This window comes from Semicossyphus pulcher, unplaced genomic scaffold, assembly GCF_022749685.1.
Source record: "Semicossyphus pulcher isolate SPU_LCO1_2020_fin unplaced genomic scaffold, fSemPul1.0.p SCAF_23, whole genome shotgun sequence".
NCBI lineage: Eukaryota > Metazoa > Chordata > Actinopteri > Labriformes > Labridae > Semicossyphus > Semicossyphus pulcher.
In genome coordinates, this window is record NW_027211697.1 from 5,929,640 (window position 1) to 5,946,508 (window position 16,869).

At 37.3% G+C, this 16,869-nt stretch overlaps 1 protein-coding gene across 1 annotated transcript; it reads right to left on the reverse strand.

Moving 5' to 3' along the window:
- Positions 1-1,522: 1,522 nt before the first annotated feature.
- Positions 1,523-16,827, reverse strand: rgs9a (regulator of G protein signaling 9a). The gene is made up of 17 exons (XM_069674617.1): positions 16,759-16,827; positions 13,957-14,053; positions 11,442-11,492; positions 11,225-11,331; positions 9,614-9,665; positions 9,342-9,400; positions 8,688-8,764; positions 7,692-7,773; positions 7,471-7,533; positions 5,405-5,434; positions 5,104-5,165; positions 4,757-4,870; positions 4,281-4,396; positions 3,561-3,648; positions 2,804-2,942; positions 2,324-2,406; positions 1,523-1,679 (listed from the first exon to the last, which is right to left on the reverse strand). Exons 1-17 carry the CDS (start codon positions 16,825-16,827, stop codon positions 1,523-1,525), a joined length of 1,446 nt encoding a protein of 481 aa, XP_069530718.1.
- Between the last annotated feature and the right edge of the window lie 42 nt (positions 16,828-16,869).

Genomic DNA, 16,869 nt, shown 5'->3' on the forward strand with positions numbered 1-16,869 from the left:
TTTTTAATCCAAGATGCAAGTAAGTCCCCTCTCTTAACCGACTTGACTGCATCTTGCAATATGTCTTCATTATCTCGGAAGCCAAAAATACATATTTTAGAAAAACATGGGCAAGGTGAGGTAGCAATCAAGAATGACTGCATTGTTAAAAGCAAGAATGTCAGGACCTTTGTTGAAGAGCTATAGTAATTAAGTATTTCCTTTTAAGTACAAGGACTTGTGAAAGACGGATTAATAGAATGGTTACATAGATATACTCTATGGCTATTGCTATATTCCTGCAATGAAACCAGCTGTATTTGCTTGTTTTGACCCTTGCTGCCTGGTACACAGCCTGCCTTATCATTTCTCTTTAAGTCTCAAGACAATTCTGAGATTACTGTAATATCCTCATATCATCGGCCCAGGACATTACACTGCTGTTGCCAAAGCTAAGTCCTGCAGTAAACAGATCTTGTTGCGTACCATTAGTGAAATGCCCCTACATGCAAACATCCCTTATACATTTCATTAGCTGTAGTGCTGTCAAAAAAATCTTTGACACATCTGTGAAATAATTCCCCATCACTGTAATAATTGTTACAACTACATTTGACTAATCGTTAAATAAAGTGAGTAAGTAACTTTTCAAAAACCCTTTCCAAAATGCACACAGCACATTGAAAATAGTCAGCAGTGGTTGATATTTTACACTGTAGAAAGTTATTCAGAGGACACACGTTTTTGTGTCCTGATTAAACACAAACACAATAAAAGTTTGCTTCATCTTAATGTAATTTATTAAATTTGGTCAAGTAACCACATTATTATACTGTACAAACCTCCAATAAAGAAATTAGTTCTCTTTAACTTCAGTGTAGCGGCAAACATCTTTAAATATGATTGGTTACATAGTTTGGAATGAACGGACAGCTTTTTTAGACAGTGGTACACACAGCAATGACCATTCTATTTTAGTACATATTGCAGCAACAAAATAATAGACAATATACACAATAATGAGTCACTTTACTCTCTCCCCAAACTGTTATTTGTATTCATTAATATGCATGAAAAAGTCTATCTAAACAGAGAAACAAAAGACCATCAATAGGCTTGGCTCTGGACAAAATGGCTAATCTAATATTTAATAAAAATAATTCTGTTGTTTTAAGATATTTAACATGATATTAATTTGATGATTTATTGACACAAATTTCGACAACCACTTTACTTAGAGAGACACAACAAACCTCCAGCATATCTTTGGAAATACTGTATCACTTTCTACATACCAGGAAGAATTTTATGTAATATGTAACAACCTAACTCTGGGAATGACTTGAAGTACAAAATATACTGATGATTACATGGATGGATAGACAATGACGGATAGTTTTGAGTACTTGCTACAACAGATGACATTTATTGGCATGCCACTGAGGAGTAAAGTAAATCCTTCTGTACACTATGTATAGAAGGAGGTGGCTGGTTCATTTGCACGTACATGACACACACAAAGACTCACTTTCACTGTATACCTCTACTTCTTCCTGTCTATTTTGCTCATCATGGCCTTGACATCGACAGGAGCAGCGGCAGCAGCAGCCTTGGCCTTTTCCTCCTCCTCCTGCTGCCAGAGGACGATGGGATGGATGCCAAGGCCTCGGTTCTGAGCATTTTGCTCCAGCTGGGCTTGGCTTGGGTGGAAACAGAAACATGATGAACTCAAAATGATTTTGAAGCCTTTTTCTTCAGGGAGTGACAGTGTTCTTACAGGTGGCTTTTAGTGCATTAAAGAAGTATTTTCAGATATATGTATGTTCATTGTGCAGCCAGTTTTACTAAACAACAAAACAACATTTTAGATATGTATCTATTTTTTTTAGATGCTTTGCCATGCTTTTGCAATAGAGGTGAATAGAATTTCAATAGTTGTTCCCTCCACATTGAAAGATTACAAATTCATTGTCAACCTTTCTTCAAAGAAGCACAGTGCACACTTCTCTGACTAATCCACAAGCTAAAAGACTCATTCAGTATCTTTCTAAGCTGCAAATTCCATCGACATGGTTTTATTTAGGAGCTCTGCCAGAATGATTTATTTCTAACGCACTCCAATTCCAGCTACAACTCTCTTGTTTAAGCTGAAATACCCCTTTAGGTGACTAATGCCTGTGACATATTCATTGTTTGCATAAATGGGTATCCAAGTGTGGTGAGAAAATATTTTTATACAGTAGGTGTACAAGGATGCAAAAACGAACACATGGGTGGCAAGTATTTAATTATATGCAATGATTGCTAATGTTATAATAGGGATCAGATGAATTTAGGCACTAACCTGAAGTTATGAGGCTCCGGGTTCTGAACCTTCTTCTGGATGTCTTTGTACACTGGTGACTTGAGGTAACGGAAGAAAGTATCCTGTACCAATGAAATCACAAGAGACTGCAGGTGACCAGCTTCACTACATTACAGTGCCTTTGTCTCAGTTTGACTATTCATTGTCTGGTTGCATTTACACTTTGAAAATAAAACTTGTTGAGTAACATTTTACATTATATGACTTTTGGTCAGGCAACAAAAAATGAACTAATGCTTCATGTTGTTGCTAAATGTTTTTTGCATGAAAGTCCCGTGTCTGTTTGTCCCAATCTGTTGCCCCTGACCACCATCCCTACCAGGTTTTTTGTGTCAAAACAGAAAGCAACAGATCTTCAGATTAATGACTCATCACATACCAGGTATGATTTAACCACCATTGAAGCCCTCATGAATTACAGGCATCGTTAGCCACAGGGTTAATAATTGACAGACCCACCTTCTTCATGAGCAGAAAGACGTGTGTCTGGGCGGCTTCCAGCACGTAGCGATGCGGATGCTCCAGGCCTTTTACTGTCAGACCCATTGTCCTGCCATCAATGTTGATCCAGCGTGGGGCACCAGGGGCCAGGAAGGTCCTGATCGCACAGATTCTCAAGTTTAATATCATATCAATATTACACTGCATGGGTGACATTTAAAATGGTAAATGGACTCTATTTATATAGCACTTTTTCTCTAGTCTTATGACCACTTAAAGCGCTTTTACACTACATGTCACATTCACCCATTCACACTCACATTCACACACTGATGGCAAAGGCCTAGGTGCCAGTTTCCAATCAGTATCTATAGGCATTCATACACTCAAAGCTATTGGAGCAATTTGGGGTTCAGTGTCTTGTCCAAGGACACTTCAGTAGCACTCAGGGATTGAACCCCCAACCTTCTGATTCAGAGCTGACCGACTCTACCACTGAGCCACAGCCGCACCCTTTAAAGCAGGGTTAAGCAGGGTTACCAAGCAGAATGATAGCCATAGTTTAGGTACCCTCATTTCTCACTCAGCGTTTGACATCGAGGGTTTGTGTTCTCAAACTATTTTCTACCAACCACCAAACAAATAATGCAACCAAAGTTAGAGTTTTGTGTGGAACAGAGGAAAGATCAAATATTTGTACATGTGAAGAGTGTTTACAGTAGAGTATCACACACTCACACACACACAGAAAAAGAGTCCAATTTATTTGTCTTACTTGAAGATTGTCTCAGCTTTTGTTGACATGGAAGATGCAGTTCCCAACTTAAGTTCTTCAGCTGCCTCCCAAAAAGCCAAGTTCTCCCCTAGGACACACGCACACAAACATAAAGACACATACATTTGAATACTAATATATATCAGTCTTTTCAAAGCCAGACTGTGGCACCCAAAGACTTTGAGTTGTTATATCATTTAATGGAGGAGCCTGTCCTTTCTATGCTGTTTAAACTCATTTTGTGAACTGAAGGAAGACCTTACAAGGACAGTTGGACAACTCTCGCAAGGAACACAAGGACAGCTAAGCTGCACTATTAATTTTTAGGTGCTGCTCATGTCAAATTGTTTGGAGTGGAGATGTCATATGAAAAAGATTGTTTTTCCTATTGCCAAGAGAAACACTGATTTGTGCCTTGATTCTGTACCTTATATTAATCTTTTCTGCATTTAAGAACTGTAGAAATCAAACATCACATCTCTAACATGGAGAGCATATCAAAGTTTAGAATCTAAAGGGGTAGCCCAGTATTTGTCCTCGCTCTACCCTCCTGCAACCCTGCCTCCTCATATCGGACAATTACATTCGGGTTTGCTACACCTTGTACTTCATTCATCTTATCTTAATATATATATATATCTCATAATTTGTAGAACCCTTTGTCCATTTAGTGTTAGCAAAAGCACTATACACAAATCAGTGAAAATAAAGGTAACATACCGCTGAACTCCTTCTTCAGAAAGATCTTGAAGTCGTCTCTGCCTCGCAGGTCGCTCAGAAGCTCAAAAAAGCTGAAGGACCAGCGCTCCACTCGCATCTTAGTGGGGACATCAACTCTAGACACAAACACAGGCGGAGTCACCTTTTTAACACTCACTTGTAATACATGTGTTCTACAGTCTCCACATTTCACTGTTACAGAGAAACAACCTGTTTGGATTCTGAAATAAAACTCAATTTATCTGATCTCTGCACATCATTCAATCATTAAAAATAATGAAATAACTTTCACACATCACAATATTGGTTTATGAGATGATGGCCAGCACATCACCTCAATCACCATTTATTTTAAGTCACCTGGAAAAAGATCATGATTTAAAATGACATTTATTCAACTGCATATCTCTAAGATTATTACTTTTAGTATCTTGAGGATGAAGCCAGACAGAAAGAGAGAATGCATCAGGCCTCACCTTCTCATGTTGAGAGTCCAGTATGAGTCATTGTCAGTTTGCCAGGGGTTGCTGGGTAAACATGGAGCCAGGAACGGGTCGTGGTTTTTATAGGTCGTGATGTACTTGACCAGTCTGCAGAAACAGAATCATAATGAGACTATTTGAATCCACAAAGCCCCTGTCAATGTTGGCAATCTGGTCGAGCCAATGATCACTGAAACTGATCACTATTTCCTATTTCTGTTCTTGTAATAACAAGATCTGTGATTTAATTTAATTTAAGTATAAGATAATATAAGAATATGCTTAAATTAATTTCAATCCCTGAAAAAGTTTCAAATAGATAAGAAATCAGAGGAACTTACGCTCCAAGAGACACGCTAGATTTGACCTTTGACCTCATGATGGCTTGTTGATAGAACATGTTCTAAATCAAAAGAAGAAAAGAAAGAGAAAATCATTGCTTTTTGTGAAATTATCAATGTAATTTGGCTTCCAAAACAGAAAAAGCTTGTTCACTCTTGATGCTTTTAAAGGCTAAACAGCTTCAAACCATCAACTATAAAAATTGGAATTGAAAGTTGTGTATGTTTGGGCTGCTATGATCAAATCAAAAATAAGTACGTGTATTTTTAATTCTATAATTTATTAAATACTATCACTTACCATGCGTCTGTACTGGTCAAAGCTGATTTTCTGGTAGACAAGAAGAAAAAAGTCAGCACATTGTATATACTGTAGGTATAACAGAGGATGTAGCATCCTGATGCTACCATATAGTTGTCACATCTATAGAAAGGTACTGTAAAGGCTACTACTGATAATGCAGAAACAGACAGGTGGTAATGCAGGGTAAACAGTCCTTCCAGGGTAAAAGAATTTTGAATAATATTTCATACAAAAATCTATATATTGGCATCGCCTTTTCAGGAAAAAATGACAAAATATTTCATAAATCCTGGCGATCGTTCTGTGTAATTAGTTCTAGTTAGAGTAAAAACGCTTTAACAAAGGTTAAGGTTTTATATATGACCATTGCATTGTAGTGCGAATAAAACAAAATTGCAAGCCCTTAAAAATAATGTTGTGTCCAGTTGATTTCATATCAGTTAAAACAATTACAAAATCCCTTCTTCCTGGAGAGACTGACTAAAGACTACATAAAACATTTATATGGGTGTAGTTTACATACAAGAATAACAATCTGGGTAAATGTACACAATTTTATTTTTAACGCTTTATTCTCTTGTCTTCATCAGTGTAAGGAGATCTGTTTGAGAAGAGAAAAAGACAGGACAAAAACAAAACAAAGAATGAAAAGGATTCTCTTTAAAAGAAAACACCATATGCAAGTTCAGGTTGAGCCAACAATTCAGTATGCCAGTAGTGCTCCTCCCACATTACAGCATGATTACTATATAACAATAAAAGTTTATCATGTGTTGGGTGAAAGTGTGTAGGGGTTTCTATATTTAACAAGACCCTCCACTCTGACTTAAAACTGCTGTGTCTAGTGTCCACTCAGGTCTGTGTCCTAGGCAGGGACTGAGCTAAACATACCCATACACGCACACATGCACACACACACACACACACACACAAACACACACACACACACACACACACACACACACACACACAGGATGAAACATAGCTTCAGCCAGATTCACACAAAAGTCTGCCTGTTGGGGATGAAAAGTATGGTAGCATAGTAGTCAACACTATAATTTCACTATTGTCTCAGCAGCAACTACAGTGTATACAGGTAGAGCAAAGTAAAGTGCTTCAATGGAGAGAAGCAGTTACTTTTCCCTCTTCAAGTAAACAACTTTGTTAAAGTGGGAAAGAAGATTGAACTTAAGCTTTCTAGGATTTGATAATCATCTTAGGTCAAATTAGTGCTCCTGCAAACAGCTAAACCAAAAGGATAAGGGAGTAGAATCTGCTGGAACTCATTTGAAAAACAAGTTCTATAACATATGTAACATTACTACAAGTTTTTTTTTTTAACAGCTTGAATATTTGTGCACTGTGTGTCTTATTTTTTTCTTTGCAACTGGAATTTCCCCATTGTGGGATAAAAAAAGGTTTATCTTACCTTATCTTATTTTATTTTATCTTATCTTATCTTATTTCACATTTTACTACAAGGAATAACTTCAGTGTTACCAGATACAGCAACACAAGAATGTCTTACAGGTTTATGGCCGTAAAAATAAAAACAAAATATTTCAGCTTTGTTTTTGTGATGTTGTTTATAATCAGTTTAGCATTAAGTACTACAGGACCAATATGCTCTTGTATGGAGGAGAGGTCCACAGAGCTTTTTACAGTGTTCTTTTGTTGCTATGTAAAAAGTGTGAACTGTTCGAATTGATAGATATAGCCTGTTGTACAAATAGTTCTACATCCCTTATTTTGTTTTACCAATTATTAATGACACAGCACAGATTTTTTATTTCAAATCTAAAAAACAAACTTGCTTTGTTATTTGTTTTGAGTGTTGTAAAAAGTGAGATGGATCTGTGTGAAAATGAACGGTAAGAAGTAAAAGGAGAAAAAAAGGAAGGGGAAAAGAGAAAAGAAAAGGAATGTGAGAGAGGGGAGATTTTTGTCTCTAAGTGGAAATGTCTATAGAGATTATCCGGCAGAACTACAGTTAATGCTAAGCTGCAGGAAGTCAGTGTGTGTGTGTCAGTGCGTGTGTGTGTTTGTGTATACTGACCTGTTACCTCATCTGTGTTAGGATCAATAAGACGCTCTGGGCCATCATCCATAGCACTGTGAGTACGACGCTGGACAATGCAAAGGGAAATGTACAGTGAGTATAGAACTAAGTTTAAAGAACTTCCTGATACGTGTGTGTGTGTGTGTGTGTATGTGTGTGTTTGTTTAAAACATAACATTTCCTGTAGCCAGCAGTGTAACACACAGCAGAGTGACACACACTCACCGGTGGCCTGTTCACTATCCAGTAAGCCCTCTCCTGGCAGTCAAACACAACACGATCTGGCTTCTTCCTCTCCTTACCAGCCCTAACACACACGTACACGCGCACACACACACACACACACACACACACACACACACACACACACACACACGTGAAGACAAACAGAACAGTGGGAAGAATGGATATATTCATAAAAATTCTCTAGGGTTTACAGATTGCAGATTAACTGATTACATTAGAAAGATGGGGCAGGTTCTCAAAAATGTAAAAAATATAATGTATTTAATGTATGGGTAAATGTACAATGTTCATATAAACAGTTGACAAATAATGTTGAAACACCAACATAAAGTGTCTTAGTAAGATGTTGGGCCACTACTTGCCACCAGAACAACTTCAATGCAACTTGGCATTGATTCTAAGAATTTCAGAACTGAGGGATGAAAACATTCTTCCCAAATATATTTTCTGAATTCCTCATAGGCGTATCTGGGTTGAGATCTGGTCACTTTGAACATTATAGCATATGATTCACATCTGTTTCATACTCAAACAAAACATTCCAGGAAAGATCACTCCCATCAGAATAAGAAAGTATTATCAGAAGATAAAGGTGATCACTTTATATTGATTTTTTTGACCTAAACAACAAGTGGACCCAAACAATGCCAGAACAATAACCCCCATGATGTAAGAGAGCTTCCATAGCCATTCACTCTTGCGGGTCAAACAGTCAGGTTTTTGCTTTATTTGTCAGCCGTCTGTATGTAAGTAAGAAAACATGTACACAAAATCAAAAATCTGTGCCAATTATAACTACATGTTGGGGCTATAGTGGCTACAGAAATGCAACACAGAGATAGCAAAAAATATGACTCAGCATGGAATGCTCGTGTTTTCTCCTTCAAGTTCCTGATGCATGTGTGGCTTGTATTGGGGGCCATGTCCCCGGGAAAGGAGTGAGGTTCAATACGAAGCTGTAATGGTTTCACCTACTTGTACTGCTCAGCAGCCTGCATCACGATAAAGTCCCACTTGTGGTTCAGCCATTCGTGGAGGTGGTTGTAATGTGCCTGTTTAAACACAAATATAGCAACAGCATGAAGCAGCAAGTTGTAAAGATCACTCCAAACAGATGTTTCAGAAAAGAAGTATAGCGAAGACACACAAATGCACGTGATTCAAGTGAGAAACTTGTGTTATGTAAATATTGCCATAAAATGCACTCAAGCTGAAGTAGTTGTTATTTACTTATGCAACAAACATTGAAGGGAGAAAGTGAAGGGAAAGATCATATTATTTAATAACCCAGACCAAAAACTAAACAGTCAGGATATCTTGACATATACTGCAATAGTCTAATAGGATTGTTTTATTTGACCATTTCAAAAAACATAAATAATGTGAAATGTTATCAATGAGCTTACACTGAGCTCATAGATACATATGTGAAAGTAGGTTTCAAAGAGCTCTCTTTATGTGGGAATTACATTGGAATACCACTGAGTTATCAATCTTGTCTGGCTGGTCTCCCATGATAGGTCATGGACTAGTACCCAACCTGTAGTGTCCCTTGGATCCTTGTCCAGGATATATTCTGGATGAAGAGTGTAGTGAAGTCAAAAGATATCATAGCCCATGTGCACAAACCTGTTCATAGGGTTCCAGCATGCCTTTCTTGCGAATGTTCCTCTTTGCCAGGTAAATGGCTAAAGTGACAGCCAAACAAATGTATTACTAATGACACACATCACAAAAAGAAATATAAACAATACAAAGAAGTCTGCTTGTTAGCAATTTTATTCACAATGACTGATATGTTTCATATGTGAGTCGAAGACAGGATTGGTTGCTGGCTGCAGGAACAGCGAGAGACTATAAGCCCCGGCAAAAGATACACCGATATAACATATTGTACCCACCATAGTCACTGTCCTCTGCAACCCATTTCTGTGTAGGCCAGAAGTATGGGGTCTGAAAAAGTGCAGATAGGAAAGACAGATTTAGTGATTCGATGTACCCATAATCTGAAGCTCTTTACACAATCACAGAACTTCCAAAGACTTCTCCATTCACACTGCGTTTGCACTTAAGCTTTGCTTTGTTTGTTAAATAACTATTATGTGCTGTGTAAGTGTTGCACCCCCAAAATGAACTGTCCAAAACACGTCCATCTTCACTGTATGTAACTTTTATTAAAGAAAATGCCTACAGCTCAACAAGCATGTTTCCTTTACACATAGAGCATCTCTCCCGAGCTTCCCTTACAGGGTCAGTGCCTTCTTCTTAAAAGATAAGTACAGCATTTTTTTTCTCTTTCAGGTATGTACTGATTCTAATGATATTAAAATATGGATCATCTCATGTAAATCAAATAATTTAACTTGACACACTGATAATATAAAAATCAGCAAGAAATATAAAATAACTTTTAGTGCGCTAAAGTTTAGGCTTGAAATCAGGCTTTGTTCACTTATTTTAGTTAGTAATAAACATACTTAACATTGTTTATCAGATTTATGCTTTAGGAAGTTCCCTGACTTTATGAGAATTACGAAGAAACATGATTTTGAAGTGATGGAATTTTCAGATTCAGTTTTTACAACATAGTCCATATGATTTTTAAACTGTCACACACACACACACACACACACACACACACACACACACACACGCATACACACACACACACGCCATCTATAATAAAAGTAAAAGTCTTCTTTGTGATCACACCCTGTACCCAAGTGTACCACAGATGCGCCATGGGAGCCTGTCCCCGAAAGATATAAAAAGTACATTTGGCACACTTGACCAAAAATTTACAACAATAAAGCCCATAGTGTCAGGTCTAGTTAGAGTCAGGTCTAGGCTCCAGTTTGTGTTTCAGATTCGGCAGTCCCAGACGGGGCTCAAAGATGCAATCCTATCTGGATGCATGAATGAAAAGAACTGATCATGTGGAGTCTGGTTAGATATGATAATAAAGCAATCATGCAAAATTAACACATTTATGGATTCCATGTCAAAGCGGGTACATCCTGCAAATTTTCTGCCAAATGTCACCCTGGCGTGGATTGACAACTCTTTGTCTAACACTGAATCAACATTTTAAAATGTAGAAACAGATGTATTTAAAGTAGTCTAACTCTCAGTTCATTTACAGTCTCATTATTTATTTGCAATTGTAAAATAATTGAAATATTTTAATATAACTTGAAAATATGTTTTAAGTATATTACTTTGACTTGTGTCCTCTCCCATCAAAAGGTTTCACCAGGAAATATACACATACTACCTGATTTTATTATAGAACCCCACAGTGCTCCAAAATCTCCTCCTAAGTGTTCATAAGAGCTCACTATAAGGTCACCAAAACACCAGCAACAAGCTGTGCAGGAACTAGTGATAATGACATGCTGTTGTTGCCTCACCACAAGTAGTGGGTTTATCTTCAGTAAAGGAAAGTCCTCTCAGTGAAGCGCATCATTAATTCCAATAATGGCAGCAAAGAAGAAGATAGGATTTCTTTTTACCTGGAAGCGGTAGAGGCTGGTGTCGTTGCACATGACCAGCTTCTTATGATTCTGCAGGGGGTAGATGTAGCCATAGGCCACTAACATGGTGCCAAAGGCCTGAGCCTCTGGAACAAACACAGGAAGAGGAAAAGAAAGGATGAGGCCATAAACAACATGGGGTTATGTCTTATTTTGAAAAAAACTGACATGTTTAGTAGTATTGTGAGTATTGTACCTTCTGCAGTGTTATTCATCTTATTGACAATCCATGCAACGACATCATGACCTGTGTGGAAACACAGAGCTGAAATACTGCAAAGACACTTGATGAAACTGACTCAAGTCTCATAATGGTTGTGTATCTCTTTGATGCCTATTAAAATTACATTATACTGTAAGTGCATATTTAAGGTCTCTCTCACTCTCACTCAGGACCAAATTATAATCTTGTGACCTCAAATTCCTCAAAATACTTGTGTTTTACAAAATTGTGGCATCAAAATAGTCAACAATCATTGTTTTTATAATGTTTTTCTTCAGGAGTTTAATGCTTCAGGATGTTTGGAGTCTGGATTGGGGCACAAGAATTAGGCCCTTATGCATTAGTGATCTTTTGTTTTGGAAAAGCTAATTTCTTATCATTTCCCTGACCTTTAGTCTGTTATTTAAATCTCTTGTCAGTTATCCAAGGACACAGGTGACAGGACAGGTGACAAAAAAAAATATCCCTTAAACCTGTAGTCAAGTTTAAAAACAAAAAAACAAAAAAACACTAATGACATATTTTTGTGTTAAAGGGCTGCAGACACTTCAATAAAAAAAAAAAACTTTTAAAGGGGACATTTTAGATATGCAATCAATTTTCTATTATTCTAATGTGAAGAAATGTAGAATGTTCTAAAAGAAGGCAGCCTGAGGTGAATGACAATAGGTCGATTTCAACAAAAGCAAGGTTCTACGAAGAAACCTGCAGCTGTTCTGAATGGCCCATTACAGAGGCTACCTTTTTCAAAATGTAATTCCGGAAAAACATGCAATTATGCAGTTTTCATTTTTTCACTATAAATAATAAACACCTCAAAAATCCATGCAAAATATGAGAATATCCATTTAAAAGATATGGCCGCTTTAATTATGTAGAAAAAATTCATGGCACATACACACCCTCAAACACTGGTCTCATGCAGCACTTCAGATGTAAACAGATATTATTTTCTTCATAAACTTTGATCCAGTCTATAGAATTATATAGATGTGTTTTTGCACTGTATAGTCAGTACGGCCTCCTCTACAATTCAGTACCCCATGTCGCTGTTTCACAAGCTATTGTAGCGGTCAACTTAACTCGACCAGTGTTTGTGTGGTTTTCCTGGAATAGAGATGTTTAATCTAAAGTGGGGAAAAGGACAAACATCCTAGCTCAGCTTGTTTCCAGGTGCCCGGCCTATTTTAAGTTAAGGATTCTTGTTCACCATTCAGGAGGTTTTCCCTGGAAGCTAAATCATCTCCTCCTCTCCAGACAGATGGACCCGGTAATTGCAACCGGTAAAACAGTGAATAAAGCAGCTTCAAGTTAAAAATCAGTGTTTTTCTGAAGCTCTTCTGAAGGACTAACTTTAGCTCAGCTTAAATCCCATATAAGTTTAGCGTATATGGTTAAAATATATATTTATATATATATTTATGGTTGCTGATGTATGATGGAAACAATAAGAATGTGTATCTTGTGCATCTTGCAAGTAAAACATGAGTCTTACACAAGCTGATACAGGAGTCAAGTGTAAACTGAAGTGTAATGAAAGGAAGAAACAGTCAAAACTTTGTACAACCAAATCTGATTTGACAGACAGAATTCTGAGTCAGGTACGGCATCAAGGATCAAGAAGAGTAAAGTTAATAATGTGCTTCAACCAGCTTTCACTGAAAAGCAAAGTGGCCATCATGACATCAGGCAAAATGGATAGGATGATGGAAGGACTTAATAACCCGGCATCATCAGCCAGTAGACATGACAACACCAGTGTGTAACTACAGGTAACAATCATTCCACATGAATCACACAGTTTGGCCTTTGCTTCACCTTATCATTTTGTAAACTCTTACTCTCAGCAGAAGGTGCTTACACTGACAGCACCTACGTTCACATGGGAGGTTTGCCCAGTGCATGCTGACCTTTCCCTCACTGGACTAAGAGCGGATTAAAAAACCACTTTGGTTCCTAAAGTACTGGCCAGATCTCATCCAATTGAGGGCTGCCTTATTTATCCTGGGTTAGCAGCTTAGACAGCGAGGCAGGCATTCAGTGTCTTCACTCAGTCTGTGCTTCAAAAAAGTTTTAGAATTACTGTCAAGGGAATTTATTCTAGACTTTTATGTTATATTTTATCTTGATTTTAGGAACTTAAAAATACCTTTGTCAGGACACAACATTAAGAGACAGGGAATGAACAGGGACATTGAAGTTTAAATAATAACAGGCTGCTTTCAATTCAAGGCTTCAATCAATCTAATGTGACCAGCACACCACACCAAGTACACACAATATGGAGTTTTAGTTTCCTTTTTTCTATCTATTATTGTATGCATTAGCTTGTTGAACAAATGAACATAAATATGTTTGGAAATAACAGTATGCTGTCTTTAATATAGAACAAAATGTTTGAAGGAAATCATAAGGAAAAAATCCTAGATATGTTGAGGGGAAAAAACAAGTTTTGTAAATAACTTTTGTTTCTATGTTTCATTCTTACCAGAGATGACGTGTGGGATTGTAGAGACGTTGAGTTTCTGCTCTGAGCCCTTGACACCACTTTTTGGGTCCTGCATCTCCACCACAATGGCCTCCAACTGAAAGCAGAAGGACAATTATCCAAAAGGAGTTTTAGTTCAAAATACAATTTTGTAAAAATGTTTTTTCTTTACAAATTCCATTTCAAGTTTTATTTGATAATGCCAACTTTGATTATGACACATTACATTTCTTGATGCAACTTTTTGTAATGCCACATGTAATTTAATTTCGAGTTTCGTTACAGTTGCCATCTTCACCTTTCAGCCTATCACATGCCTTCTGCCTCAGCAAACCTTTGTAGCTCAACTACTACTAACAGATTTAACCAGTCAGCTCCTGTTAGCTAGCGTAAATATGCTCTATATCCAAACTTTAAATATTACAATGTATGCCAATGGTGTGAAAGTTTATACACTTTCTCCCTATCTGCTGTACCTGACCTGATTACCTTTTCCATTTGAGTGAAAAGACAAAGGACCTGCTGATGATATACTAAAGGAGCTGGGCAGTGGTGAAACCCACATAACAATGGAAATTACTCTGAGTATTCGGCTCCTTCTTGGTCTTCCTCAAAGCACACTATTTCGCCCAGAAGGGCATGGTTTTGCAGAAAGTTGTAATTCACATTTAGTTCCACTATAAATGAATCCTGTTCAATTTTAGGTCAGGTAAAAGCAATTTGAATCTCTGAATATTTTTTTTAATCTCCAGGATGTCTAAGTGGTTGCAGCTGTGCCAAAAATAACATAACCTTACAAGAAACACAACTGGATCAAAAAAGTGTATCTACATAAATTAATGACCTTCATTTAACAACCCTTGAGTTTTTGATTTTGCAAGCTAAATCAAACAGTGACAAGGGGACTCAATGGCAGCTGATGAGAACTGGCATTAGGCATACAAAACTCCTAAGGCCTAAGGGAGTCCTGTCTTCTCAAATACCCCGGAGAAACAACAATAAGTTTGTTATTCTATGTCAACCAACCCCAGGCTGCTGCTGTAAATAAACATTGTATACAAAAAACGTTCTTTAACTGTAGTTTAGCCTAAGCATAAAGAGGCAACTCATGCTAGCTAGCTAGAAAAACTGGGTTGATAGTTCTAAATTGACAAGCTAGCTGCCTCCTCACACAGTCTCCTTACTTTGAATTAGTAATGCTCTCACTTCTGCCTAGTTAGATAGCCAAGTAGGTAAATAGCAGCTAAATAGTAGTAAGCTAAATAAAGATGTTGGCGTCTATATCCGTCTGCTGTGTTTATGAGCAGCAGCAGCAAGGTGGTTGATTCAAAAATACTTTGAAATTGAAGCTCTATCAAACAGGTGCTAGCTAACTATTTCAGGTAGCAGTAGCAGCCTGTTGGCTCGCAAGGAAGGGGGTATTGGCTGGCAGTGTGGTTACTACACCCATTCCTTGATAAGTGATATTATAAAATACATGATTTAAGTCAACTGAAATATTACACTTAACCATTTTCTTAACATCTGATTAGCGTTAAGGATACAATGAGGTACTAGCACTTCAGTATTTCTAATTTTGTACTACTTCATACGACAACTCAAGTGGGAATATTGTCATCTTTACTCCACCATATCTATTTGACAGCAGTAACAGCTATTTTGCAAATCAGTATTTCACATAGAAACATGATCAGCTTCTAAAATATGATGCCACGCTATCTGTATAACAGATCTGTATCTTAGTTGTTATTGATAGTTTAACTATTCATGTAAAATACTGAATTTTACCACCTCTTTTAAGTAGTTGTGGACGGAGCATTATTTACATGTACAGAGACATAAGATAAGTTTGCTTTCACTGTCCCAGACATCATACATCCTAGAAATCCTTCCTCATAGGGTAATGCTTCTCACTCGGAATGCTGCATCCTGCCTTAAAATTTTGATTTGAAGAATTCTTTTTTGACTAAAAACTAATTTGGAACTTTTGCAATTCACTTGATGAATCTGTACCTTTGGTTTGATTGGCATTAAATTATGATCAAACTGTCCAACCTTCTACCCGGGGCCAGCTAAAGACATAGAGGCAGTCACCTATGGTGCCACACTGTATGGGGCAATTATCTTCAGCACTCACCCTGTGGCCTTGGGCCTACTGAATCACAGATGTGGTGATAATCAGTACAACAGCACTTCATCTCATGTGATATTGCTTAACTACAATTAGTATTAAGGCCTGTGTTATGTTCTGCACACAGTGATCTAAGTTAAAGATTATATATACAAATAGTTACTGATTTGTAATGTGATTTGGATTGTATCCCATCTATCTGCTATTATTGTTATTTAATGAAATAATATTTTTTATATGTGAACATCCTCATCTGCAGGTGGACCAAAGACCTCAACCCACCCTTAGTTCAGCAGTAACACCTGGCAGCAGAGCAGAAAAGCTAATTGGCTTTAAGTAGAATTAGAGATTATCTTTAACAAGCCCCTGCTCTTCTGGTGGCACACAAAGCATGTGCAAATCTCATACACACATACTCAATTAAGTCTCTTCTGTAGTCCTACCTAGAAAAAGGAAAACAATATTTCTGAAATTATTCAGTAGAGGATATTTTATGGCGAAGCATCTGTGCTTTAACTTTTTGGAATGTAAATGCCTGTATAGTTCGAAATGTTAACTTAGCTATAAAATAACTTTTACAATCACTGTGTTGGAAATGATCAAAACCTCAACATTTCTGATCTAAATACAACAAAATAAAAACAATGACAATGATGATGATATTCACTCACCTTTTTGAAGCAGTGTATACGGGGACGGAAATGTTGTACCCGGTCTGGACGGACTGTTCTTATTGTCATATTTGCAGATGACTGAAGACCAAATCAGATGTAAAAAACCCC